At 60.2% G+C, this 26,613-nt stretch overlaps 1 protein-coding gene across 1 annotated transcript; it reads right to left on the reverse strand.

Annotated features, from left to right (window-relative positions):
• Nucleotides 1–26,390, reverse strand: LOC308556357 (kinesin-like protein KIF19; the record flags this gene model as incomplete). Its single annotated transcript, XM_081135499.1, has 19 exons — nucleotides 1–101; nucleotides 4,971–5,124; nucleotides 6,506–6,847; nucleotides 7,265–7,373; nucleotides 9,371–9,480; nucleotides 10,281–10,402; nucleotides 11,208–11,478; nucleotides 12,657–12,843; nucleotides 13,911–14,085; nucleotides 15,038–15,185; nucleotides 16,706–16,828; nucleotides 18,123–18,275; nucleotides 19,328–19,522; nucleotides 20,774–20,899; nucleotides 21,092–21,228; nucleotides 22,368–22,455; nucleotides 23,172–23,282; nucleotides 25,465–25,541; nucleotides 26,330–26,390. Coding segments are annotated over 19 exons (2,790 nt in total), but the record flags the coding sequence as incomplete, so codon positions are not given.
• Between the last annotated feature and the right edge of the window lie 223 nt (nucleotides 26,391–26,613).

The raw sequence follows: 26,613 nt of genomic DNA on the forward strand, positions 1-26,613 counted from the left end.
TTACTTTGGTCTTCGTGGCCCCTTGGCACCGCCACCCCAGTGCTTGCGAGGGCTGCTGGGGGGCAGCGGGCTGTGGCGTCGGCCTCCGCTGTCTGTAGACCCTGGAGAGGGTGGGGAGACATCAATCTGCGGTCATAGCCAACTCCAGTGAAGCCAGAGTCCCAGCCAGGGCCGCTCAAGTAACACCAGGCCTGTCCGAGGAGCCCTCAGCCACCTGTCTACGGCAGTGGACACCCACTCAGGACAGAACACTTGTGGCTCATTTCCGACCCTCACACATAAGACATGACCTTTCACTGCTGTGCACCAGTGGCTGTGACTCAGCCTGCTCTGGGCTGGGAGCTTCTGGCCCCAAGGTCACGGCCAGTCAACACCTTTGACACCCCTTCCCCAAGAACTCTTAAAAAGAGGGGGTGCTAACAAGACATTCTTAACCTTTTCCAGGCAGTAGCATGGGGGGGGGGTTCAAGGCACCGCGAGGGAGTGAGGTGAGAGAAGGAAGGGCATCTGCAGGGTACCAGCCCTCCCTCGGGGTCTTTAAAAGCCTCCTGGTGGGGCCCTGGCTGGGTAGCTCAGTTGGTTAGAGTGTCCTCCCGATACCCCAAGGTCGTGGGTTCCACCCCTGGTCAGGGCACATACAAGAAGCAGCCAGTGGTCCCTAAATAAGCGCAGCAGCACATCCACGTCTCTCTCTCTACCCCCCACCCCTCTCCCCCTTCCCCTCTCTCTAAAATCAATGAAAACATAGTTTAAAAAAACGGCGAATTTTGTTATGTGAATTTCACCTCATATTTAAGAGAATGTGAGGTTGGCCTTGATGAACCCCAAGGCCAGCAAAGTCACCGGGGCACAGGGTCCAGTCAGGCAGGAGGCCAGGGGACGCAGCGAGCCCGTGGTCACCGAACCCTTGGCCTCGGCTACGGGAAGACCACTCACCTTTCACGGATTCACTCACCCACTCACTCGCTCACCTGTCCGTCCCCTCGACTGTGACTTACGGAGCATCTGCTCTGTGCCAGGCGCTGCTCGGAGCCCCAGGCGCTCAGCGGGGAACAGGACTCACAAACGCCCCCGAGCTCACGGGCCAGCAGGGGAAGGCGGCGACAAACGAGACCAGAGGGCACTGCGCCGTCCCTCCGGCCACGGGGACACAGGCCGTGGTCCGGCCTGAGACCGCGCAGGTCGGCGAGGTGTCTGCTACCCGAGTCAGCTCTGAGGCCGGACCTTCCTCTCGGAGAAGCTGGACTTGCGTTTCCTGTGCACCCGGCCACGTCATTTTAAAATGTGGGGCTGGTCAGCCGGGCTGGGCTCGGCTGGTCCGGGAACTGGCAGTGTGCAGTCCCTACCTCAGGCTCGAACTCCCTCAGCTGAGCGGCTCTTACTGGGGCGGGGGGTCCTCGCCTGGGGAACCCCAGCACTTCAGAAGGGCTGGCCGAGCTCTTCAGAACAAGGCGGGGGCGGGCACTGAGGAGCAGGCCCTGGGGAGGCCGCGGTCAGCGGGCCTGGGCACCCGCGGGTGTGGCCTCACCTGTCCGCCCGGCCGACGGCGCTGTTAAATGAGCCCGTCTGAGAGGGCTGCTGTGCTCGCTGGTCCCGGGGCCGCTGGCCAGGCGGCAGTGGCTGTGGCCCCTCCGCTCAGGGGCACCGGGCAGCTCGTGACTGCACACCCGGGGGACCGGCCACACTGCCGCTGGCAACTGCTGCGAGTGATCAGATGGAACTCGGGACCCTTGGCCCCGTCCCCCTGGGAGCCTCCCTTGGGCTCCCTGGGAGGGTCTGTTTTCAACCCAGACCTGCCCGGTCCCCGCCAGAGAAAGGGGATCCCTGGTTCGCCCCGGCCACCGGCAGGCCCTCACTGTACACCTGCCAAGTGCAAAGTGCTCTGTGTCCAAGCAGAGGCGGCAGCCGCAGTAGGAGGGTGTGGGGTGCCGACCCGGCTGGGCCACCAACATGCACCGTGACCCAGAGACATTGCTTCCACGTTCCCGGCCTCAGTTCACCGCTCTGAGACGGCTGGGCCACTGACCTAGAAGGACCGGCAACTCTGCCATGCTCTGACTTTCCCATCACGGGAACGTACAGTCCCCGAGGTGAGAGCCCTGTTCCCACGGGACCCTGTGCAGACAGAGGGTGGGGAGAGGCCCAGGCTTTCCCGGGGCCACGCAGGAGGGAGGCTCAGTGCCCCCATGGCCGGGCTCAGCCCCTTCCTGACAACTGCAGGGCACCTTCCAGAACCTAATTTTGATCTGAAAAAGGCTGGTCTCTCTTGTACCCGACTGGGCACTTGGTGACACTAGGGACTTGCTCTGACTTTGGCTCTGACGCGGCTCCCACGGTTACCAGGTAGAGAGCTGCGGAAATATTTATGGGCGAGGGGCCCGGAGCCGCCCTGAAGCTGCTTTTTACGAGACTGATGTTAAGCTGTTTATTAAGAAACAGAGAAACCTGCGTCAGGAAGGAGACCACAGGATGCAGCCTCAGCCTAATTTAAATTAAATTTGGTCCCCAAGAGGGCTCGGGGCAGGTGCCTGTTGGCTGGACGCCTGTGCCAGGGTTTCTGGGTCGCCCCGGGGGATTTCCTGCCCTGTTCCTTTCCGGTCTTCCTCAAGTACTTGCAAATCTCTTCTCACTTCTGAAATCTAATACCTTGTTTTACACTTTCTCCTTTGTCCCAAATGTCTCATATACACAGTGTTGCCTCACTGTCTGGAACTTCCAGGCCGATGGGAATTCCCCAGGAGCATGTACTAAACTTTGATTTTCTCCCGTTAATCTGTCTCTGTTAATTTGGAAACGTGTTTTTTTAGCCCCCACATGGGTGAGAGGACAGGGGTTGTCTTGAAACAGCTCCAGAGAGCAAATAAACAAACAGAAACAGGTCTGAGCAGGGGCGTGTGGGGGGCCTGCGCCCTGCGCCCTGCGGCCGCCGGAGGTTCCCACGCTCTCCCTCCGCTCTGTCCGGGTGAGGAATTTCACAGAGAAACGCGGGAAAGCAAATTCCTTCCCGTGATTGAGACAAACACATCCCGGTGGGTTTATCTTTGGGGGGACAGAATCATGAGCTCAGCATGGGGGCGGCGGAGGGGTGACAAGGAGACCCCAGCCTTCCTTCCGGCTAAGCAATGACAAGTCGCCTCCTGAGCCCACTGAGGCCGGTCACACACCCACCTGCTGTTTCACAGGCACCTCCTGGCTCCCCTCCCCCAGGAAGCCGCTGACATTGTCACCTCCTCCGAGTGGGGGCCGCAGGCCGGTGGCATCGGGGTCACCGCCCGCCCTGGGCCTGCCCTGGGAGGAGAGGCACCGAGAGCCAGCCCGCCCCTGCGCGAGGACTCCGGCTCCCTGCACCGCCGTGGTTTCCGATGCAGTGTGGAAGCAGAAAACGTGAAAACGTCTCGAAGCAGCAAATCCCACAGGAGAAAACATACTTTACGTGTGTTTAAAGTGCTGTTGCTGCAATCAGTCACCGGGCTGAGAAATCACAGGTAAACCTGCATTTTGTTCTCAAGAACAAGGATTTCTGGGGAGCCTCCGAGAGCGTGGCTGTGACTGGGGCCGTCCAAGGGGCACCCTCACCCTCAAGACAGCCCCCGAGGTAGACACCGAGAGCCCTAAAACTGCGCTCGCCCTCGACCCACTCAGCACACTCACTCTACAATGAACAAGAAACGAAAGGACACTGGAAGTGCGGGTAAGAGCTGGGGGTCTGGAGCCGGCCGACCTGGCTTCGAGTCCCCACTGGGCCTCTCGCTGTGTGACCTTGGGCAAGTTCCTTAACCCCTCTGTGCCTCAGTTTATTCTTCTGTGTAATGGGGACAATCGTCATCCCTTGCCTCACAGAACTATCCTGAGGACCAGTGGGCTGACACCCGTGCAGTGCCCAGCACGTAGTAGGAGCTAAATAAAGGGGAGCTGTTATGCAACGAGGGACAGAGGCCAGTTCCAGGACCAGCTTGCTTGTCTGTTTTCCAATCTGTAATGGACGATACTTTTATACATATAACAAAAATCAATCACTGGAAAGACTAAATGGAAAAAAAATTAATGCAGAATCCAGCCCCACCAGTATACTCAGCGGTTGAGCACTGACCATGAACCTGGAGGTCACAGTTCGATTCCCGGTCAGGGCACATGCCGGGGTTGGGCTCCATCCCCAGTCGGGGGCGTGCAGGAGGCAGCCGGCCAGTGACTCTCTCATCGTTGATATTTCTACCCCTCTATTCCTCTCCCTTCCTCTCTCTCTAAAATAAAAAACCTATTTAAAAAAATAAAAATGAAATGCAGAATCCAGGCCATTGGTCACGAGGGGTGGTACCGTCCGAGTGCCCCAGGCCTTTCTAAGCCTCGGTCTCAACTCCTGTCTTTCTCTGTCGAGGTCAGTGACAGACTGCGGGCCCCTGTGAGGACCCCGGACACCCACCCACCTGCCCTTACAATTGTGATCAACTGGAAACACCCCCATATCCTGCAACAGGAGCAGATGCTCATGTCACTGTCACCCACAGCGGGGATGTCACCACACAGTCCCCGGTTCTGGAGGCGGGTGTGTGGAAATGTTTCTTTCTTAGTTATAACTGTATCTATTTTCCAAAGTTCCCACAATGAGCATATATTATCTCTGTAATAACAACCACCCCGGGAGCCAGGATTCAAACCTATGCTGGTGGAAGCCGGAGAGGCCCAGGGCACGGGCTGAGTAAAGGCCGCCGACCGCAGGCGCACAACCGCAATTATTGTTTTGCACTCGCCTGGGGTGTCGGGCGGCCGGCGGCGAGGCTGAGCAGCTGTCACTGGTTCTCTCCATGAGGCCAGCGTCCTTGGAAACTCACTGCCCTGAAGCCCTGAGACTCGCCCACCAAGGAGCAGACACCCGTCACACTCTCTGACGACCCACCTTGGGGACCAGGGGCGGTGGGGCGCGGGGCAGAGTCCCAAAGATACCGAAAACCAGCGTCCCGCTGACCCCATACCTGTGTGGCGGCGGAGGCTGGGCTGCACCTTGGAGGCCGCAGGGACGGCAGGGAAGAGGCCCCTTCCCGACGACTTTGACAGCTGGTGGGGTACCGGGGGCGTCTGGCTCTCAGCTAAAGGCTCCTGGGAGGGGAGCTGAGGCGTCTCCGTTGCCTGCAAGAAAATAAATCACACAGCAGGGCAGGGCGTGGGGAGCAGGCCAGGAAGGGATAAGATGTCAGGGTCATTTTAGCTGAACCCATGCACTGCTTACACACCTACTGTGTGCCAGACTGCTGTGGGTACGTGGGGTCTCTCAGCAGACGCAGGGGGCAGAATCACTGCTAACGTTCTCCTTAAACCCTCAACAAGAAGGGCTGTCTGTCCCCACTGTTTCCCCTCCCCAACACCCCCCCCCACACACAGATGGGGTCTCATCTAAACTCACTATGATGTTTAACATTTAAATACACGGATCGAGAAAGCAGATTGCCCTCCCTGATGGGGTGGGCCCCGTCCGATCAGGTGAAGGCCTGAGTGGAACAAAAACGCTGGCTGTCCTGTGAGTGAGAGAGACTCCTCCTGCCTGGGCTGCCTTGAGCTGAGACACTGGCTTCTTCCTGCCTTTGGACTTGAATGGAAACATCAGCTCTCCTGAGTCTCCAGCTTGCTGACTGGGACTCGTCAGCCTCCGGAATCGCAGGAGCCAGTTTTATATAATAAATATCTTTCTCTCTCGCCCTCTCTCTCTGTCTCCCCTCTTCCCTCCCACCCCCCATCTCCCGTTTCTCTGGAGAAACCAGATTACTGCACCCACCTTCTGGTCCCTGCTGCTGTCCTTCCTTTACTTCTGCTGACACCACAGTGCGTCCGGCATACACAGAGAGATCTAGCTCTGCCGTGAGCTCTCTGATTATTGCTTAAAGGTTCCTGAGACTTTTACACAGGTCAACACCTTCCACTATCCCAAGAAAATGCTCCAAAATGAAAAGCGCTGTTCATATTGGGATGCGGAAGCATTATGGGTAACAGTAAAAAAGGAAGGACAACCGACCCGGCCATTTAACAGGGCACAGAAAACCACAAGGTAGCCGTGAGTGGGATCCTGTGTGGCTGGTCATCCTCCAGACCCTGATGGGGGAGGGCCAGTGTGTGCGCGGTGCCCACACGGTGAGAAGTGGCTTGTGGTGGTGAGTGTGCACCATTCAGCCCTCATGCGCGTATTGTTAGCTGATGTGTTTTAGATCCACGCAATGGACCTCTTTTAAGTTCAGATACAAACACTATGCAGGCCCATGAAAATGCATGAAATAATGCTAAGAAAAAACAGATCGGAGACACCATCTCTATGTGAGACAACCACATAAAACATTGTGCGTGTGCTCAGATCAGAAAGGAGCCGTGGAACGGTGAGTGCGGTGTGGGGCCCTGGCTCTCTCCTCCCTCCTTGCATCCAGCCCCCACCCATTCACCACGGCCCTGCTGGGCCTGACCGTCCCTCTCTGCCATCTGCCTTCACCCCTGGGGTCGAGTGCCCAGGCCAGTGTCCACCCACCGGCTGCACACCGCAGGGGAGGCCGGGGGACCGCTTCCTCCTGGCCTTGCTCTCGGAGGAGCTGTCCCTGCCGGGGCTGGCGCAGGGCCACCTCCTGTCTGCTGGGCTCAGGTCCCTGGAGTCTGGGGCCACCTCCTCGGGAAGGTGAAGAGAGGAGCGGCCACTGCCACACTCATGGTCCTGCGCCTTGGAGCGCCTCGAGGCCGCGATGAGGGCGATGCTCTTGGTGCTTTGGGCCACCTCCTTGAGGTCCACGGCCGCCACCCTCAGGGGGCCCAGCTCCGGGTGGGCCGGGGAGCTCAGCTTGGAGACCAAGTTCTTCGTACTCAGAGAAGTTGGCTGCTGCAGGGGACACACACCACCGGGTGGTCACACCCAGGGACAGCGACCCAGGGCAGGTAGTTTATTTGGAGGGAAAGACTGCTATGGGGGGCCAAGGACCAAGGAAGCATGTAAGGGAGCCAGTCCCTATCCTGGGACGCCTGTGAGACCACACAGCTCTCAGGCCCCAGGGTCACCACATCTGAGGGCCGAGGCTCAGGACATTTACACACCAACTCCCAGAGTCACCGATGGGGCTCCTCCCGGGACCTGCCTCAGCACTCGGCGCGGCAGGTGGCTCCCGTGGGGAGCGGCGTCCTCACAGTCACCCAGCCGCTGACAACCATCATGACGGCTGCTTACAGAGGGCCCTCCGTCCGGAAGCTTCTCTGCCCCGCTCGCCCCGGCCCGGCACAGCCCCGCGGCCCTCACACCCACCTCGTGCGCTGGCGGCGTGAGCAGGACGCGGAGGGGCAGTGGAGGAAGGAGGGCATCCTGCCTCCCAAGCTTTTTCGAGGGTGTGGATTTGGACGACCTGTAACCATCGCTGCGGAGGAAACACGGGCGTCTGCCGGGGCTCCTCAGTCTTTGGCGCCCTCCCAGGGGGAAACCAGCCTGGCCCCAGCCCGCTGCGGCCCGTAGGTCAGGGCCAGGTGCGCGTGGCTCAGAGGAGACATGGTCCCGCCCTGGCCACACCGCGTTCTGAGGGGCACACACGCCAAACACGCGAGGGGACCTGTGGGCCACAGCGCAGGTTGTGACACTCACTTTGAAGGCAATGGAGAAACCAGCAGTTGGGCTGCGTTGCTAACCCCCACCTCCTCGCGACAAGCCCGGCGGCGCTGAGCCCCTCCCACCCTGTCAGGGCACAAAGGGGCGCCACAGCCGCGGAACGCCCGGCCAGCGCGGGCTGGCGACATGACCGCGGTCTCACTCGGGCAGTGCCATTGCTTACACCAGCCCACCGTCCGGGTGTAGCTGAGAATCTCCCGTGGGGCCAGGGAGCGGTCTCGACCCGCCCCTCGCCTGGCCTCGCACCTGCAGGGACGGCTCCCTGAGGCAGGGGCTGTGTCCAGCTTGTCCACCTCCAGCTGCCTGCACACAGCTGGCGCTCGACCAGCAGGCAGTTAGATTTGGCAGATGCCGGCAGCCCTCCTCCCTGGACCATGAGCCCCAGGGTTATCGGGGTCACAGGTGTCCTAAGCCTGCCCTACTCCCCCCTCCCCTGTTTCTGGGGAACTGGCCGAGGAATGGCCGTGCAATTGCATTTCTGCCGATGAGCTGTCAGGAGACATCTCCTGGGAGGGCTTCTGGAAGGGACTGTCTCCAGGTGAGAGAGAAAGCCCAGCCCTTCCATTCCTTTTTAGATGTGGTTATAAGAAGGTGTGATCTATGGAGCTGTGGCAGCCTCTTTGACCCTACGAGAAGAAATCACTGCTGGGCCAGAGACAGCAGGACAGACAGCCGGGGAACACCGAGGGCCTGGTGGGCATCACAGTCATTAAATTAACCACCCAGGGGCACTCACCTCCCAACTCTCACCCGACAGCACCACTGGTTTGATTAGATCTCTCCCACTGGGAATTCTGTTACTTGCCCCCAAAAGTGGTCTAACCGACTCAGAACCAACAGCTTTGGGAAGTTAGAAGAGAAATGGAGAGAAAGGCACAGCCCCTGTCCCTGAGTCTTCTCCAAGGAGAGGCAGGCGAACCGGCTTCCTCCCTCCACCCCCTTGTGTTTGGGTGTCACCCCATCGGCAGCTCTATTCACTGTGTCCCCACCACGTCAGGCGCTTACAGTCCCACCGGGGAGGTGCTGCACGGTGTCCCCCCAAAGTTCGTGTGTTGCAGGCCTGAGCCCTGATGTGACTGTACCGGGGGTGGGGTCTTGAGCAGGTAGTTAAGGCTCCATGAGGTCATAGGGTGGGGCCCTGGCCAGACAGGTCTGTGGCCTTTTGAGGAGAGGAAGAGAGGGCCCTCTGCCCACCGTGGAAGGACAGGAGCGAGGGTGGCCCCCTGCCGGCCGGGAAGAGCCCCCAAACCAGAACCAGCCTTGCCAGCGCCCAGGCTTCCATCATTCTCTTTGGGAGAAGTTAAGTTTCATTGTTTAACCCCCGGCCTGCGGGGCTCGGTCAGCAGCCCGAGCTGCCTCAGACAGTGACTCAAAGTGGCAAAATATTAAGCATTCAAACTGGAAGGCGTCTGTGGGTGTTTGTTCAGGAGTCTAAGTTTTGGTGTGTTGGAAAATACGGAAATAAAAAGTCAAAAGGAGAGAGAAGGGGAGGAGAGCGTTGAGGGTGGGAAGTGGAAATGGTCTTCCCAGCATCGAATTCCCCAACCTCACACTCGCTCCAGGCGGGGAGCTCCTGGGGCTGCGCCCATCCTGAAAACACCCCTGCCGGCAGGGGCAGGGCCTCAGCGAGAGGAACTGGGGGCTCTGGGACCACCCGGGTCATGATTCCTGGTCGCCAGCCTCCAATTCCTAGAATCCTCACCGGGATCCAAGGGCAGGTGATACTCAGCGGGGAAGCGAGAGCCCCCTTACCTGTCCGTCTCCAGCTCAAACCGGGCGCCCCACGGGAGGTCCTTCCTGTCGTCTGGCTGGTCTCCGCTGGACTCCTCTGGGGGTGGAGACGCGTTCACGACAGAGCCACCCTGGGAGCAGACAGGAGCGGAGGGAGGCACAGGGACCAGGGACATGCACGCTGAAGGTCCCTTTCCTCCCGGCCACCACCACCCAGGGGAAAGCCTCCCAGCAGCCTATTAGTTCCCTTTCGCTGAGCGTCCGTCACGGGCAGAAAGGGGGCTCTCTGTGCAAGAGCGAGGGCCGGGGCCGCGGGGTGGGCCTTGACCCTGGAGCAAAAACAGGGCTCAGGGGAGATGCTGGCTGAAGCTGGGAGGCTTCTCCTTTCTTACCCCGGGGGGCATAGCAGAGGGGCTGGGGGCTGGGGGCCCAGGCCCAGCTGAGGGCGCAGGCAGTGCTTGCGGCCACAGCATTCATCTAAATAAGGAACCAGAGCCCTTCACCCTGGCCTCCTTCCCCAGGGTGTCCCCAGAATGGGCAGCAGACCGGTCCCCACACAGGGGCCTGGAGGACCCCCTGCCGAACCCACAAGCCCACGGGAGAGGCCTGAAACCCTGAGGGTCCGGCTGAGGCCCCAGAAGACGCCTCTCCGGTCACGGAGGTAACAAGGGCCTCCCCAGGCTCAGGCCTCTTTCCCATCGGCCTTTATCTTTATCCAGGGTCACAGACCTGTGTGTGAGCAGCACCCCTGGAGCCCCCGCACACCCCAGGCCCCCAGGTTCATCACTCCCCACACCTCCCAGAGCTGCTTGGTGTCCGGCTCCAGGCAGCCCACCTCCAGGGCCAGTGTCCCCAGGGGCCTCTGCACAGGCCGGAGCCCAGGTGGGCAGGAGGGGACTTGCTGACGGCGCTCAGAGCACCCAGGACTCACCTGCAGGGAGCCAGCCACCGCTGAGTGCAGCAGCAGCAGGCGGTCCAGCGAGCCCTCGCCCAGCTCCCTCGCGTACAGGCCATATTGCTCGTCCAGCGCCGTGGGCACCCGGAGGCCACTGTCTGCAGCAGCCGGGGAGAGCGGGTCAGGGCACGTCCACCCTTGTTACAAAGGCAGGCTCCCCCTTTGAAGTCCGCAGGTTAATACTCCCACCAGGGGGAAGGGTTTTCCAGCCCTGGCTGGTGTGCTCAGTGGTTAGAGCACCCGCCTGCCCACCGAGGTGTCGTGGGTTCGATTCCCAATCAACAGCACATACCTCCGTGGCAGGTTTGATTCCCAGCCCCAGCTGGGGCACATGCGGGAGGCAACCAATCCATGTGTCTCTCTCTTGTCGATGTTTCTCTCTCTCCCTTCCACTCTCTCTAAAAATCAATGGAAAAAATACCCTCGGTAGGGATTAACAAAAAAAAAACCAGTTTTCTCAGGGGATGGGGCGTTTCTGTAATTGTCCTACTTGAGCATTTCCGTTAGGCTCACATACTACCTTTTCATCATGAAGCAATGGTAACCTTTCTAAAGTAGAAGTAAAATTTAGGAATTAAAGAACCACTCCTAGGTTTACATCCAAAAGAACCGAACGCGGGTGGTCAAACGGGAACCCCACGCGAGCGTCCACAGCTGCGCGCTCACAGAGGCCAGGAGGCGGAGCAGCCTGACCGGCTGTCAGCTGGTGAGAGGACAGGGCGGCCACCTGGCGGTGCTAATGGGGAGCGGGGTACATGGGGGGGGGAGGAACAGAGGCTGCACAAAATCTAAACAGTCCCAGCAGGTGGCTCAACAAATCCCGCACATCTCTGCAGCGTCACCGCGCTCCCCGCAGCGGTGGCCCCTGGGACAGGCGAGGGAGACACGGAGCCCGGGCCTCACCCTGGATGAGCTGCCGCTGGTCCCGGATGAGCCGCTCGCTCAGCAGCCGGTGCCGCTGGAGGTGCCGGATGAGCAGGTCCTTCTGTCCCAGCAGGTGCTGCGTGCGCAGGCGGCCGGCCTGCAGCGCCGCGCTCTCCGCCTCCCGCTCGTGGGCCCGGCACAGCAGCCGCAGGGCCTCCCTCTGGTCCTCGCTGACCGCCTGCCAGGGCAGCCTCCTCTCCAGCCGCGAGGCCTTCCTCTTGGCGCTGGCCAGGCGCCGCTCCAGCCCAGCCTGGCGGGGAGACCGAGTTCAGGGCACACGAGGGGGCCTTGGCAGCCACGCCTGCTCGCTTGACGGACCCCGGTGTGCCGATTGCACTCAGGAAAGCACGCGGGTGCTGGGCGCCGAGGGCGTGTGGCCGCCCCCTGCTTAACTGTGTCTTTATTCTCTGTGATCTGAAGCCCGGACACCTGGGGCCCTGCTGGCCCCACAGGGACTGACCTCCCAGGGTCAGCTGAGCCCCAGGGACAGAGAACCGCCTGCCCAGGAGCACACCTTTCAGATGCAAACCCCCAGCCCCGAGCCCACACCCACCCTCCTCTGTGGGCTCTCACGCTCTGGCCACTGTCCCCCTGCCCTTGTCATCCATCCCTGGGTACCAGACAGCTAATCTCCAAATTATGGCAGGAGGATGCCAAGGTGTTAAGAGGTCCTTGGTTTGGCTGCAAAGCTTTTAAGTGAAATAAATGCCACCTGCTTTTAGCAACAGGCCATCACCAGACACGTTGCGTTTCCCAGGAGCCTGAAAATACACCTGCAGCCGTTTAACTCGTGGGCTGGGATACAGCCAGCAACCCCGGCACTTGCCCGAGTCTCCATTATATAAACAGCTCCTATAAACAGCTGCTCTTCTCAGGACACAAGGCTGAGAGAGGACTCGCGCTCCAGAGAGGAGCCTGGAATCTGGGCCCCCTCTGGCCACGACCCTGTCTTCTCTCCCGAGCCCAGGACCAGACTGGGGGACGGAGCGAGATGCCAGGGGAGGCACCTTGCAGAGGGCAGCTGAGGCTCTGCTGGTTCCACAGAGGAGCAGCTGCGGTCCAGAGGCAGGTGCAAGGGTCTCAGTGGGCTCCACACGGCCGCTCGTGCCCCCTGCCATGGCCACAGGCTCCTCTGTCCCCGGGCTTCCTGCCCTGCCCACTGGCCCTGCAGCCCCCGGTGTGGCCGCCACTCTAACAGGGACATGGATTTGCAGCCAGACCCGCCAGGTCCCAGCTCTGCTCCTGCTCTCTGGGGACTGGGAGCCACCTCTCTAACCTCTCTGAACCCGTTTTCCTGCCCACAGGAGGGTTGCGATGGGCCCTTTGAGGTGAGGCCGCTGTAAGCAGCCGGTGCATCGGCAGCAATCAGTAAATGTTAGCGGCTGGTCACCACGGTGTCACACGGACCTGCCCAGTGTCTCTCCCCACCTTGAGGGCCACAGTTTTCCGCTGCTCGGCTAACAGCACGTTGACCTCCTCTCTGGCCAGGGCCACCTCGTGGGGCTCGGCGGGCTCGGCCCGGTCCCCGTCCTGGTCCGTGTCGGCCGCCACCTGCTGCTGGGCCCCCTCGGGTGTCCTGTCCTGGCCTCGATGGTGGGTCTTCTCCCGCTCCCAGCTGCAGCCAGGACAGGGGTCCGGGGTCAGAGTGCAAGCAGGACAGCTGGTCTACTCACAGGCCGTGAAAACGGGTCAGAATTGGGTCTACTAACTGATTTCTTCTACATTCGTTAAAAACAAAAGTTACGAGCAAACACTGGGAAAGAGTGTAGGCATAGTGAACGTTTTCAGGGGGATCGCCGGGCGATTAAACACAGGACCCTGTAGCCCGCCCACCCCTCCCACCCGGATTCCCCCAAGGCCACCTGTCTGACCCCCATCCCTCCCTCAGCTGTAAAACTTGGACGACAGCAGGCCGAGCTCAGGGCGGAACTGAGAAGGTGCTGGACTGAATCTAAACCAGGGTCAGCCCGAGGCAGGAACGGGACCTGACGGGCCGGAAACGGGCGGGGTGGGGGTGGGGACAACAGCCCCTTTATTTGGAACTCCCCCAGGCAGAGAGCTTGTGTAATTAAGCAAATAACAGAAAGGGGGGGGACCCGAGAGGACATGCACCAAGGTCACAGAGTCCGAGGGGCGGCTGCGTCCGGCTTGTCCAGGGCAGTGAGGCGACGCCCAGTGTCCCAGTGTCATTGCTGATAATACCCCACCTTCCCACGCACCCGTCTGGATGCGAAACTGCATGGTCAGTCCCCAGCACAGGGCCAGCCCGTCCACGGCAGGATGGACAGTGAGTGAGTGCAAGAGGGTGGAGAGAGCCCCGGCCAGTGGACACAGCCTCGGGCCACCCCCCCCAGCCTCAGTACCCTCCTGTCACACGGGGTGACCCCAGCCTGCCAGGGATGGCTCTGGGCTCCAGCCTGTGAAAGAGGCCAAAGGGGCCTGGGCGCGGCTCTGCCTGCTCCAGCCTGGCTACAGGGCGGGAGGGTGGGGAGGGATCGGCCCGGGTGCTGCCTGGGAAGAGGGAGCCCTGGTCAGTCTCCCGTGGGGACCTAAAGGCAGTAGAGGGAGGCTGGGCAGTAGCAAAAAAGGGGCTCCTGCCAGCGACCCCGCGGGTTCTTCTTGACCTCCCTGCCCCATGGGGGGTGGCGCGGGGCCTGGCGGTGCCCACGGCGGGGCACTCACTCCGCGATGGCCAGCAGGTGGCGGGACACGTGGCCGTGCAGCTCGATGCTGGCGTCCTCCAGCTCCACCAGGCTGCGCCGCATCTCCAGCTGCTCCTTGAAGGCCCCAAGGAGCTGCGCCCGGATCTCCTGCATCTGCAGGCGGCTGTCCTCCGAGTCCTGGGCGGCCATCGCGACTGGGGCGGCAAGAGAGCCGGTGGTACCGAGAGCCGGGCCACCGGCGCTGGGGCCGAACCCTTTAGACGTAACTAACTACGGATTTACAGGAGCGCGGGGCGCGGGGCGCTCGCTCTCGGCCGGCCCAGGCCGTCAGCAGCTCCACGGGACGAGGGACCCGGTTTCTTCAGGAATCAAAGGAAAACCAAAAACAAGGGGGGGGGGGCAGGGAAAGCCGGGAGAATAAAAGAGACTTAAGAGACTATGAGCCGCATTCAGGGCGTGGAGCTTGGGGGGATCAAAACCCACAGCGGGCGTCAGAGAGATTTAAGTCATTGACGAGGCTGGACTTTTGGTCGCCGGCGGTGTGAACAGATGGTTGTGGACATTTTTTAGGTGTGGAAATGAGACGAGTTATGTGTTTCTAAGAGCCTATCATGTGGGGAGTGTGCTGACACGTGTGGGAATGAACGATAGGGTATCTGGAGTTTGTCTCCGGATAACGGGACGGGACTGGGAGGACAGGAGGGGGAGCGGGGCAGCGGGTCCCAGGAGGGTTGGCCCGACTGTCCTTTCTCCTTCCATCAGTATCTGGATTCCCAGCGTTTCCCAGGCCCTCCTTCCCGTGGCAGCCACAGCTGACCACCGCGGCCACCCCGGGCCCCTCCCTCAGCGCCTGTCGTGTTCTCCAGGCAGAACCACGACCGGGACAAGCCTCCATGTCCCCAGCAGAGACTGGAGACAAACCCGCTGCGGGACCGTGCGTCTCGAGGCGGCTTTCAGCACGTGGCTCCCCTGTTCGAACCCTCAGGGGCCTCCCCTCGCGCTCAGGACAGACCCGGCCCCTGGTCATCGACTTCCCGGCCTCATCTCCCACCACAGGGGCACTTTCGGCTCCTGGAACTCACCAGACCCCTCCCCACCCCAGGGCGGCAGAGTCGCCCGAGGCACCGGGTCGGAACCGGGCTCTACCTTGCGTGTCCCGGGCGCCCGGTTCGCTTCGCTTCTGTTCCTGCCTCTCAATTTTGGACTTGAGGCGCACGATCTGCCTGTGCAGGTCGGAGATCACGTCCGTGTACTGGTCCAGGTGGTAGGACACGGTCAGCAGGTTGCGCTTGACCTGGTGGGCGGGACACACCCAAGGTCAGGGCCGGTGGGCTGCCCCGCGAAGGAAATGCATTAACAGCCGTGTATTTGTGCCAGAAACACGCAAACAGTCTTGCTATTAAAATTCAAATCCGGCCCGGCTGGTGCGGCTCAGCTGCACCAAAAGATCTCTGGTTCGGTTCCCGGCCGGGGCACATGCCCAGGTTTCAGCTTGATCCCCAGTTGGGGGGGGTGCAGGAGGCCGATCGATGTGTCTCTCTCGTTAATGTTTCTGGCTCTCTCTCCCTCTCCCTTCCCCTCTCTGTAAAATCAATAAAAATATATTTTTAAAAAATTAAAATCGGTGATACTCAGCCCTAAAAAGAAGGAAACTGACACATCAAACGTTGGGGACATTGTGCTGAGTGAAATCAGCCAACACAAAAGGACACATGCCGTCCGCTTCCACTCGTAGGAGGGACCCGGAGGAGGCACGCTCACAGGCAGGGCGTCGGAGGGGGGGTGCCAGGGGCTGGGGAGGGGTGGGGTTAGGGTTCAACAGGGACAGAGTCGTTTGGGAAGAAGAGAGAGTTCTGGAGAAGATGCAGCCCCGCGAATGTGCTTAATGCCCCTGGACGTGGTGAAAGCGATAAATTTCATGTTACGCATGTTTTGCTGCAATAAAAAATTTTAAAACAATTCATCAAGGTTTTTTGTCGTTGTTGTTAATCCTCATGGGGGGATATTGTTTCTGTTGATTTCTAGGGAGAGAGAGGAGGGGGAGGGAGGGGAAAGAGAGGGGGACGCCTGGATGGCTCCGTCCCGCACACGCCCCGATCAGACCTGCCGCTGAGGAACGTGCCCTTGACCGGGAATCGAACCCACAACCCTTTTGGTGCGTGGGCCGAGCTCTGACCACGGACCCACACTGGCCAGGACGCCGTCTTTTAATTTACTCCGCCATAGTGCTGAGCCCAGAGCCGGACGCTGCGGAGGGCTCGCCGCGCTGTGGACAGAGGGTAACACCTGTCGCAGGCTGACCACCCGTCGCCGTGAGCTGAGTGGTCCACGTGCACGATCGCACAGACTCCTCGGGGCCGGCGGTGTGGACAGACCAGCACCACGGTTCGAGGCGTGGACCCTGGAGCCGGGCGGGCTGGGCCCAGTGCCCGCCCTGCTCCAGCCGAGGAAGGTTGGGGACGCCGCTCTCTCTGTGCGTCAGCTGCCTTCCCGAGGAGGGGCTGCGAGAACTGACAGCCTGCCGGACACAGGGGTCCGTCCAGGTCCCAACACCCGGGCCCGTGAAGGCTGCCTTGTCTGGAAAAGGGTCTTTGCAAAGGCAATGAAGCACCTTGAGACGAGAGCATTCTGGATTAGGGGTCAGAGGCCAGGGAGGCCCGGAGTCCAATGCCCATGTTCTCACCAGAGAGGAGAAGACATGGGGAGAACAGGAGGCCCTGTAACGGCGCGGAGCTCGAGGGTGCGGCCACAGCCAAGGCACCCGGAGCCACTGGAAGTGTGAGAGCACCCGTGGGCGCGCACGGCCCAGCTCACCCTGGTCTTGATGTTCTTGGCTCTGTACGCGTACAGCAGGGTGGTCCTGGACTCCTCGAAGGACGTGCTGGCGGGACTGATGTGAGCGATCATCACCGTCCGGCTGTTCCCTCCCAGGGCGTCCTGCTCAGCAGGGGGCGTGAGCTGGGGGTGATGGGAGGAGGCCCCCCCTGCCCAGTGGGGCTGTGTGTCCCCCACCTACTCCAGGCCTGTCTGCACCAGCCCCGGAGGTTCCCGCACCAAACCCTGAGAAGGGCAGTGGCTGCCTGGACCCAGGGGTCAGTGCTTGGGCGGTGACGCTCAGGGTGCACGAACTATCTGACTTCCGCTCTGATGGGCGAGGATCAGACCAGGGGGCCGAGTCTACAGGGACACTCCTTTTGGCGTTGCCTGTTTGTTTATGGACAGCCCGCCCTGCTGTAGGACAGAGGGGGCAGCCTCCAGCTCAGGGGAAGGGGAACTTTCTCACAGACGGTCCCTGTCGGGACAGGCAGTCTTGATGAGGCAGTGAGCTCCCTGTCCCTGAAGGTATGCGAGTGTGGGCTGCGCCACACTCAGAGGGTGGTGGGGGCAGCCAGGCCGTGACTAGAGGTGGTTTCTACCATGTTTTCCTGCCTTTGGGGTTCCTGGAAGGGTCCTTAGACCCAGGTTGGGGCCTCTCTCCTGGCAGGTAAGTCCTGAGAGGTGCAGTTAGCTGAGGCAGCAGCACATACATGTCCACCCACGCACACACACCCATATGCACACACACACGCATGAACACAGATGCATGGGTACATGCATGCACACACACATCTGTGAGCACGCACATGAATGCACCCATATGCACACCCATATACATGTGCACATACACACACATGCATATACACACATATACACATGGATATACATGTGCACATACACATGCACACACATACACATGGATATACATGTGCACATACACATGCGCACACGCATACACACATATACACATGGGTATACATGTGCACATACACATGCGCACACGTATACACATGGATATACATGTGCACATACACATGCGCACACGTATACACATGGATATACATGTGCACATACACATGCGCACACATATACACACATATACACATGGATATACATGTGCACATACACATGCGCACACATATACACACATATACACATGGATATACATGTGCACATACACATGCGCACACATATACACACATATACACATGGACATACATGTGCACATACACATGCGCACACATATACACACATATACACATGGACATACATGTGCACATACACATGTGCGCGCACATATACACATGGATATACATGTGCACATACACATGCACACACATATACACATATACACATGGGTATACATGTGCACACGCATGCACACGCGTGCACACACCCAGCCGGCAGTTTGTACCTTCAGCAGGCGCGTGAGCTTGCTGTCCCTGAAATTCACGTACTGCGTGCGGCCCCCGCCCTTCTCGCTGAGCGCGTTGATGCAGTTGCCCAGCGCCAGCAGCGAGCGGTTGATGTGAGCGCCCTCCTGCATCCTCTTGCCACGGTTCTGCGTCTGAGTGGGGAGCGGCCCGGCTAGTGGGAGATGGTCTTTCCCACCCACCCTGTGCCCACGCCTGGCCCTGGGGAGGGGACTGAGGTCCAGGGGCCATAACCTGTTCCCCGGTGCTCAGGCCTTGCGGACGCTGACTACACCCCTGAACCCGGGGCCAGGTTCTGATGTAAATGACAGCATCTCGCAGGGGCACCGAGCAGCCACCAGAAGGGATGGGGAGCAGGGCGCGGACGCTGACGGTACGAATGAGCTGAATGTGGGGGGAGCGTCTGTGCAGAACCATCTGCACATGGTGAAAATGCAAACGTGGCCCTGGCCGGTGTGCCCAGTGGTTAGAGTGCTGGCCACGCACCGAAGGTTCGCGGGTTCAATTCCCGGTCAAGGGCATCCCAACGGGGGCCAGGTTAGCTGGGAGGCAGGCAACCAATCGACGTGTCTCGTTCACATCGATGTTTCTCTCTGTCTCTCCCCTTCCCTTCCACTTTCTCTAAAAATCAATGAAAAAAATATCCTTGGGTGAAGATTCACCATAAAAAAAGATAATGTGTGTGTTTACCTAGGCACCCCCCAGGCCAGAACTCCCTCATCCAAGGTCAGCTCAGTGCCCCTTTGCAAGTGCTGTTCCCTCTGCCTGGCATGTTCTACCTCCGCCAAATTCCTTAAGGCCCTACAGGTCACGGCCGCCACCGCCACCCTCTCCTGGGCTCCCAGAGCCTCTGTGCAGACCCCAATTATCGGCGCAGCTGCAATGATCTGCTCACAACCTGTCTCCCCGGAGCCCCCAGGCTGTGCTCCCTGAGGGCAGGGCTGGTCTCAGGCCCAGGAGGGCTGCCACCCAGAAGCCCCCGGGACACTGCTCAGCTGGCCTCGCGCCTCAGTGTCTGTGACTCATTCACCCAGCGAGCGTTCCGGGGGCACCCGTCCCGGGCCAGGCGCTGTTCTAGGTGCTGAAGTCCCTGCCGGGCACATGGACAGGGTCCGGCTCACAGGCGACAGGCGACAGGATGGGTCAGTGACAGAGATGAGAAGGGCGGGGGGGTCAGGGGACACACCTGGGACGCCCGCTCCGAGCCGGCCAGGTCCACCAGGAACAGCCTCCCGAGGCGCAGGCCCTGCCGCGGGGGGGGGCCCCGGCTCTGCTGGCGCACGGTGACCTGCAGCAGGGCGTGGGAGCGGGACGACGTCCCGTTGGCCGCCGTGGGCTCCTGCGTGCGCTGCCGGTTGCCTTTTGTGAGGAGCTGCATGATCTGAGGACAGAGCCCGAGGGCGTGGGTGGCCGGTCAGAGCCCGAGTGGCCACATGCTCCTCCAGAACCGCCCAGGGAAGAGAGTGGGGTGCGCCCCCGAGCTCCTCTGGGCAGCTCTTGGCTGCCCCCGTGGCTGGGCGCTGGTGGCGGAACCTGGCCAAGGGGAAGCAGTTTCTGGTTTGCGGCGTGAAATGATGACCTCGTTGAGGAGTGGCAGACGGCTGAGCGTGCGCGGTCCCGTCCCCAACCTCCACCCGTGGCAGACATTGCCAAGGGGCTGCCCACCTCTTCCCCACAGAGCCAGGGCCAGCCCAGAAACCCCCGTTTTTTTAAACCCTCACCTGAGGATATTTTTTCTGTTGCTTTTCAGAAAGAGTGGGGGAGAGAGAGAGAAACATCGATACGAGGGAGACACATCGATCGGTTGCCTCCAGCACGGGGCCCAACCAGGGCCAGGGGTCGAGCCTGCACCCGAGGTACATGCCCTTGGCTGGAACTGAACCCGGGACCCTTCCGTCTGAGGGCTGATGATTAAACCACTGAGCCAAACCAGCCAGGGCAGCCCAGAACCCTTTTCAATGCAGCCGTCGGGGGCGGCAGGTGGGCCGAAACCCACCTGCAAGCAGATAACTGTGGACATAAAGCCCGGAGCTGCTGCTGAGCACCTACTGTGTGCACACCCTGCGAGGACCTCAGAGCAGGTGTGAAGGATGGCAGGTAGAGTCCTCGCCGCGGAACAGGCAAGAAGACTCACACCGCCCCCCGCCCCAAACCACGGGGATGGGGTGACGGCCACTAGACTCGGGCATCCAGCACGGCTGGTGCACATGGCCATCGGGGCCGGGCTGACCAGGGGCAAGAGGAGCCCTTGAAGGTCTCTGAGCAGGCGGGAGGCCCCCCGAGGGCAGTGTTGGTAAAGGCGGGGCAGGGGGAGCCTAGAGGTAGAGAGAAAAGCTGTGAGAGACGCTCCCAGCTTTCCCTTCTTACAGGAGTGACACTCGGGGTGGGGATGGCACCCGGCTGTAAGACTGGAGGCACCTTATTGACTGACAGCGGGGATGCTGCCCGAGGATTCTGAGCTGGGGTCTGTGAGTGACGCCTGCCCTGGGTGCAGGCCGGGAGGGCTGGGCGGGGGTGCAGGTGTTTACCACCCCCGAGCTGAGAAATAGCTTTGGGGCTGTGTGTCCAGCTCTGTTGTGAACTTGAACGAGGACCTTGTGGCCTCTGGGAGATGCGGCCCCTGGACCCTCACCTCCTGGGCGTTGGAGGTGGACACCTCCGTGATGCCCGCGATCTGGATGCTGCCCCTGGCATCTTCCCTCAGGTCCAGAAGCCCCGAGGACGGGTTCAGGAGGTCCCGGATCATTTCGTTATAAATCTGGGGTGAGACAGAGAAGCTGGAAAAGAGGCAGCTCCGGTGGAAAAGAAGGGTGGGGCTCACAGTCACGGGGGCTCCGCCTCTGCAGAGAACCCCGCTGCTCTGAGAGCCGAGGTTGCCAAGCCAGGGGGCACTCGGGAGTAACACGCCCATTTGGCGGGTAAGTCACCTGAGGCAGGTAGGCAGGCTCACCTCCAGGTAAGACATGGACACGCTGTAGTCCACGTTGCCCCGGGTCTCCTCGATGGCCCGGAAGAGGTCGGAGAGGGTCTGCAGGTAGATGCCAGGCTCCGCGTCCATGCCCAGCATGGTGTAGGTCTTCCCAGCACCTGCGGGGGCACCGACACCCACTGAGGCGGGGCTCCCATGTGGGCTCAGACCCCACGGGGACGCGCCTGCCACCAAGACCATTCGCGCCTGCCGCCTGTGTGGTGCAAACCCTCCCGGCTGCTGTGACAAGCTAGCTCTCTATTTTGGGAGCAAAGATAAAAAACTGAACAGTCCGATGGCTGCTCTGTGGAGGAAACCTGGGCAGAGAGGAAGGGGAGATGCAGGTGGCGTTACAGGCGCGACACGGGGGCCTCTGTTCTCTCTCCACACTCTCCCCAAGGTGTCCGTGACATTTTGTAACTGAATTACAGGAACACACTTTTTTAAAATTGATTTTTAGAGAGAGGAAGGGCGAGAGAGAGAGAGAAACATTGATGCGACAGAGAAACATCGATTGGCTACCTCCAGCTTCCCGCATGCTCCCCAACTGGGGATCGGTGACCCACAACCCAGGTACGTGCCCTTGACCAGAAATCAAACCCGTGGCCTTTCTGTGCACAGGCCGACTCTAACCACTGAGCCACACCGGCCAGGCCTGCATCGCACTTTCTAAAGAAGGTCTCGTCACGGGGAAGCCCTCCCTGCCCCTTTCCTGTCTGCCAAGAGGCAAGGACCAGGCTGCTCTTTCCCTTCACTAGAGCCTGGCACATGGTAGGTGCTCGCCGATGTTTGTTGAATGAATGAGTGATGTAAACAAGCAGTGGCTTCGGGCAAGGCCCTTCCCAGGGCCTCAGTTTCCCCATCTGCTCAGTGAGGGGTCAGGGTCCACCCGGCTCTGACCCTCTGTGGTTCTGGTTTTCAGGAAGCGGCTCAGCTCTGTGAACATTCGCCAACCCTGGCTCGTAACCGCAGGGGAGAAATCTGTGGTTCCGTCGGGAGACGCAGCACAGGCTAGGCTGAGCCCCAGATTCACTCCCACCAGCTGGGTGGCCTTGGGGAAGCCACTGTTCCTCTCTGAGGCTTTGTTTTCTCCTCCATGAGAAGGGGATCGTTCTACCTGCCTTTCGGGGCTGCTGCATGAAAGGAGCCTATGGGTGCAGAGGCCAGCACAGTGGCAGCACACAGTAGGTGCTTTGGGCTATTAGGAAGAGTCCGCCGCCACCAGCCCCATTCCCTCCTCGGGACACTGCCCTGGTACCTGAGGGGCCATAGGCAAACACCGTTGCGTTGTATCCAGAGACGACGCCTTCCACCAGGTGCTGGGTGGTGGCACGGTACACATCCTCCTGTGGACAGACAGGAGGACACAGTCTAGTGGACAGCCCAGCTGGAGTCAGGCTGTGTGGAGACAACCTGCAAATGTCTGAACATTCCATCTGAACATGGACAGGGGCCTATGTGGGGAAGGGGCAGGTAGATAAATGAATGAGCAGACGCATGGATGGATGGATGGATGGATGGATGGATGGATGGATGGATGATGGATGATGGATGGATGGGTGGGTGGATGATGGATGGATGGGTGAATGGGTGGATGATGGATGGATGGGTGGATGGATGGGTGGATGATGGATGGATGGGTGGATGGATGGGTGGATGATGGACAGATAGGTGGATGGGTGGATGATGGATGGATGGATGGATGGATGGATGGGTGGACGATGGATAGATGGGTGGGTGGATGGGTGGATGGATGGGTGGATGATGGATGGATGGATGGATGGATGGGTGGATGGATGGGTGGACGATGAATAGATGGGTGGGTGGGTGGATGGGTGGATGGATGGGTGGGCGATGGATAGATGGGTGGGTGGGTGGATGGGTGGATGGATGGATGAGATGTATAAGTCCTGCTAACCAAAATGATCATCAGGGAAACCCCTGTGAGGAGTGATGACCTCACCACCAAGCCCTCTCAAGGAAACTGACTCCAGGGCTTGGTCAGGACACTCATGGAAGACCTGGCCCAGCGAAGGACATGGGGTGGTGGGGTGGAGGGTACCTGCGACGCATGCTGGTCAAAAACAGTGTCAAAGATGAAGGTCTTCTCCCGGGACCGGTGTGTGCGCAGTGTGTCCTCGGGGTCCTCACCGGGGTCCATGAGCACCACCATCTAAGAGCAGGGAGCAGGAGGGTCAGCGGAGAGCCAGCAGAGGGGAACAGGGCAGGCAGGTTTCACAGCACAGGGAGGGGCCTTGTAAACTGTAATGTGTTGAGCGAGCAACCTGGTTCCTGAACGCTCTGCCCAAGTGACCCTAAGTCTGTCCATTGCCCACAGTTTTATCTCTGCTTGCTCAGGAGCTGCGCCACCAAAGGGAAAGGGAGAGCGGAGGTGTGGGGGTGCCTGGAGGTGTGGGGGTGCATGGGTACCTACAAAGGACCCACCTGAGCTCTGTGGTTCTGTTTCTCTGAGGCCTCGGTTGCTTCTCCTGGGGCCTCTCCCATCTCACATAAATGGGTAATTACCAAGCAAGGTGTGTGAGGACCTCTGGGGACCGCAGGGAGGTTCAAAGGCGCCTCACCCAGGGGACTGGGGGGGCAAGGCAACTAGAAGCCAGTCAGCTCTGTTTATTCCGGGCTGGAGGGCGACTGGGAGGACCCGCAGGGCCGAGCACTGGGGAAGAACCACAAAGTTTTGGGGGCACAACAGCAGATCAAGAGCCCTGCCTGGTGCCCGCCCTTGGTCCACAGCTTTGGAGACAGGTCCCAGGAGGTGAGGGCTGCCCAGAGGTCCCTGGGGAGTCAGGCAGGCTGGGAGCGGCCCCGGGGCTGCCGTGGCTTCTGGCCAGCATCTTTTCCATGACATAAGCCAACTTTCTCCTCCCAGTGATGGGTCTAAGGCAGCGATTTTCAACCTTTTTCATCTCATGGCACAAACAAGTTACTAAAATTCTGCAGTACACACAAAACTATATTTTTGCCAATCTCACCAAAAAAATAGGCATACTTTTGATTTATAAAATAATAATAATAATTTCCTACCCTTCTAGCTCCAATGTGACTTTTTAAAAAAAGTCACTGGCTGGTGTGGCTCAGCGATTAAGCATCAACCTAAGATCCAGAAGATCGAGGTTCGATTTATGATCAGGGCACATGCCCAGGTTGGGGGCTCGATCCCCTTAGGGGGTCTGCAGGAGGCACCCGATCAATGACTCTCTCATCATTGATGTTTCTATCTCTCCCTCCCTCTCCCTTCCTCTCTCTGAAATCAATAAACATATATTTAGAAAAAAATATAAGTAAATAAAATAAATAAAAATAAAATAAAATGTTGATTCTACGCTCTGTGCTGTTGCGTTGCTGAGTTGCCTGTGAGCTCCATGCCAACTGCCCCCGCCATCTGCCCCTCCCCAAGACAGCGACGCACCCGACCCTGCATCCAGCTCATCTTCCCGAGGCTCCAGGCCTGGGCCCACCGCCTGCCTCCCCCTGCCCCTGTGTCCTGGATCCTCTGCCTTTGGGTGCAGACATCCTCCTAGGACCTCTCTGAAGCCGCCTTTCTAACGACAAACGGCAGATCCGGTTCACTGGACAAAATTCTGTTTCACCCTGAATTTGGCATTTATTTTGGCAAGTGAGCAGCAGCATCTAAACCGTGCTGGGATCTCAGTGTCCGAGCCGGTTTGCGAGGAGGGGAAGCCTAGCAGCGCAGCAGGTGCAGGTGCCGTCCCCGATCCCACAATCCTGCCGCAGTCACCATCCCCAGACCTGCGGTCCTGCCGCAGTCTTCTGTCCAGTCCTGAGATCCTGCTGCAGGCACCTATCCGGTCCCCAAACCCTGCTGCTCTCACCCGGGCCCACTGACAGTGCTCCGGCCACCCGACGAGAGGCTGGCTCTTGCGGGAGGCCTGCAGCACCCTCTCCCAGACACCGCCGGCCGCTCCCAGTTCCCTGGGTGCCTCGCAGGCGCCTATCAGAGGCCTTTCTGAGCACCACTCACCCCGTGGCTCCACTACTCTGTAGCGCTGAACCCCGACATTACACTCAGCTGTTCACTGCGTGACCCCCACGCGAAGGTGAGCTGAGGGGGCGGGGGTGGGCCCTTGTCCCCCCCACGGCTCCGCCCCGGCGCCCACGCGAGGGCTGACACAAACATTCCGCCCGCCAGCGAGCGAGCGCGTGAATAAATGAGTCGGCGGATGAACAGGGCACAGGCCAGTCAACTGGAGGACAGGTGAGTGGGCCTGAGGAACCCCAGGAGTGCGCGTGAGCGACGCTCGCGGCTGCAGTGGGCACGCCCAGGGACGGTGAGCTTCCAACCCTGAGGACACACCCTCGCGCCCCCACAGCCTCACCTGGTCACCCACTTTGTGGGCGATGACGGTGGCTCCCTCCTCCAGCTCTGCGCCACTGAGCGGGCGGATCCGAAGCGCTACCTGCAGGCGGGACACCACGCGGCTGCGGCCGGGCCCTTTCTCTCCCCCCCCACCTAGAGCTTTCCACTCTTATTGGGGAACAACGCCAGTGAGCCCCAAGCCCCCCAGGCATTAACTTCTTACACTGTGACTTCAGCTACCCCATTCGTCTCAGATGGGGAGACTGGAGCACTCGCCAGGGTCCCACAGCTGCTCGGGGTCTTGCCCCTCACCAGGTGTACTGCTCTCGGAGAAGATGCAAGGGCCCTGTGGTCCACCCTCTGCCCCCGCTGCCCCACTCTCAGGGAGCCCTGTGGAGGCCCTGCAGGATCACACCCCCCAGGCCTCAAACCCTCCTCCATTCATGTGAGCCGTGGCCCCCAAGCCCTTCTTCTCTTCTGTAAGATGGGACAGCTCCTCCCTGGGGGCAGTCATGACAGGGGTTGCTCTGTAACCAGCCTAGGGGTTTGGGGTGAGTCCCTGGCCCCAGCTCATCTAACGTCAAATGGGCTGAGGTTTCAGTCACCCAGCAGGTAGGTCTGGCCAGGCCTCGTAGGGCCGGGATCGGGCCTGCCCCACCCCACGTGGAGGTCCTGGTCCAGGCCCTGAGTCCCCCAGGCAGAGGGAGGCAGAGGGTAGGGAGTAAAGCGGTGCCTGGAGAAGGGTGGCTATGTCCCCAGGAGGGAAGGCAGGCAGGGCCCGCACAGGGACTGGGAGCTAGGGGCAGGGGGTCAGCAGGCAGCCAGCAGCAGGGAGGAGGCAGCCTCAGGGACACAGCGCCAGGCTGTCAGGCGACACAGGGCACTAACCATGAGCTGCTGGTCCTTGGGTTCCATCTCCTTCATGGTGGGGCTGCCCCGGGCTGGGGAGGGGCCGGCAGTGGGGCAGGAGGGCAGGCAGCCAGCCGGTTACAGCTCCTTGCTCGCTGCCATCTGGGCTACGAGACTGCCCCGCCCTGGTGACATCAGCGGCCCCAGGAGCCCAGCTGGTCCTCAGCTGTCTTGGAGCTGCCAAGGATGCCCACATGCTTCCGACGGGCCCCGAGCAGATAGGTGGGCACAGGCTGGCTGCACACGGGGAACATGGTTA

The sequence above is a fragment of the Miniopterus schreibersii genome, assembly GCF_964146895.1.
Source record: "Miniopterus schreibersii genome assembly, chromosome: 4".
Taxonomy (NCBI): Eukaryota; Metazoa; Chordata; class Mammalia; order Chiroptera; family Miniopteridae; genus Miniopterus; species Miniopterus schreibersii.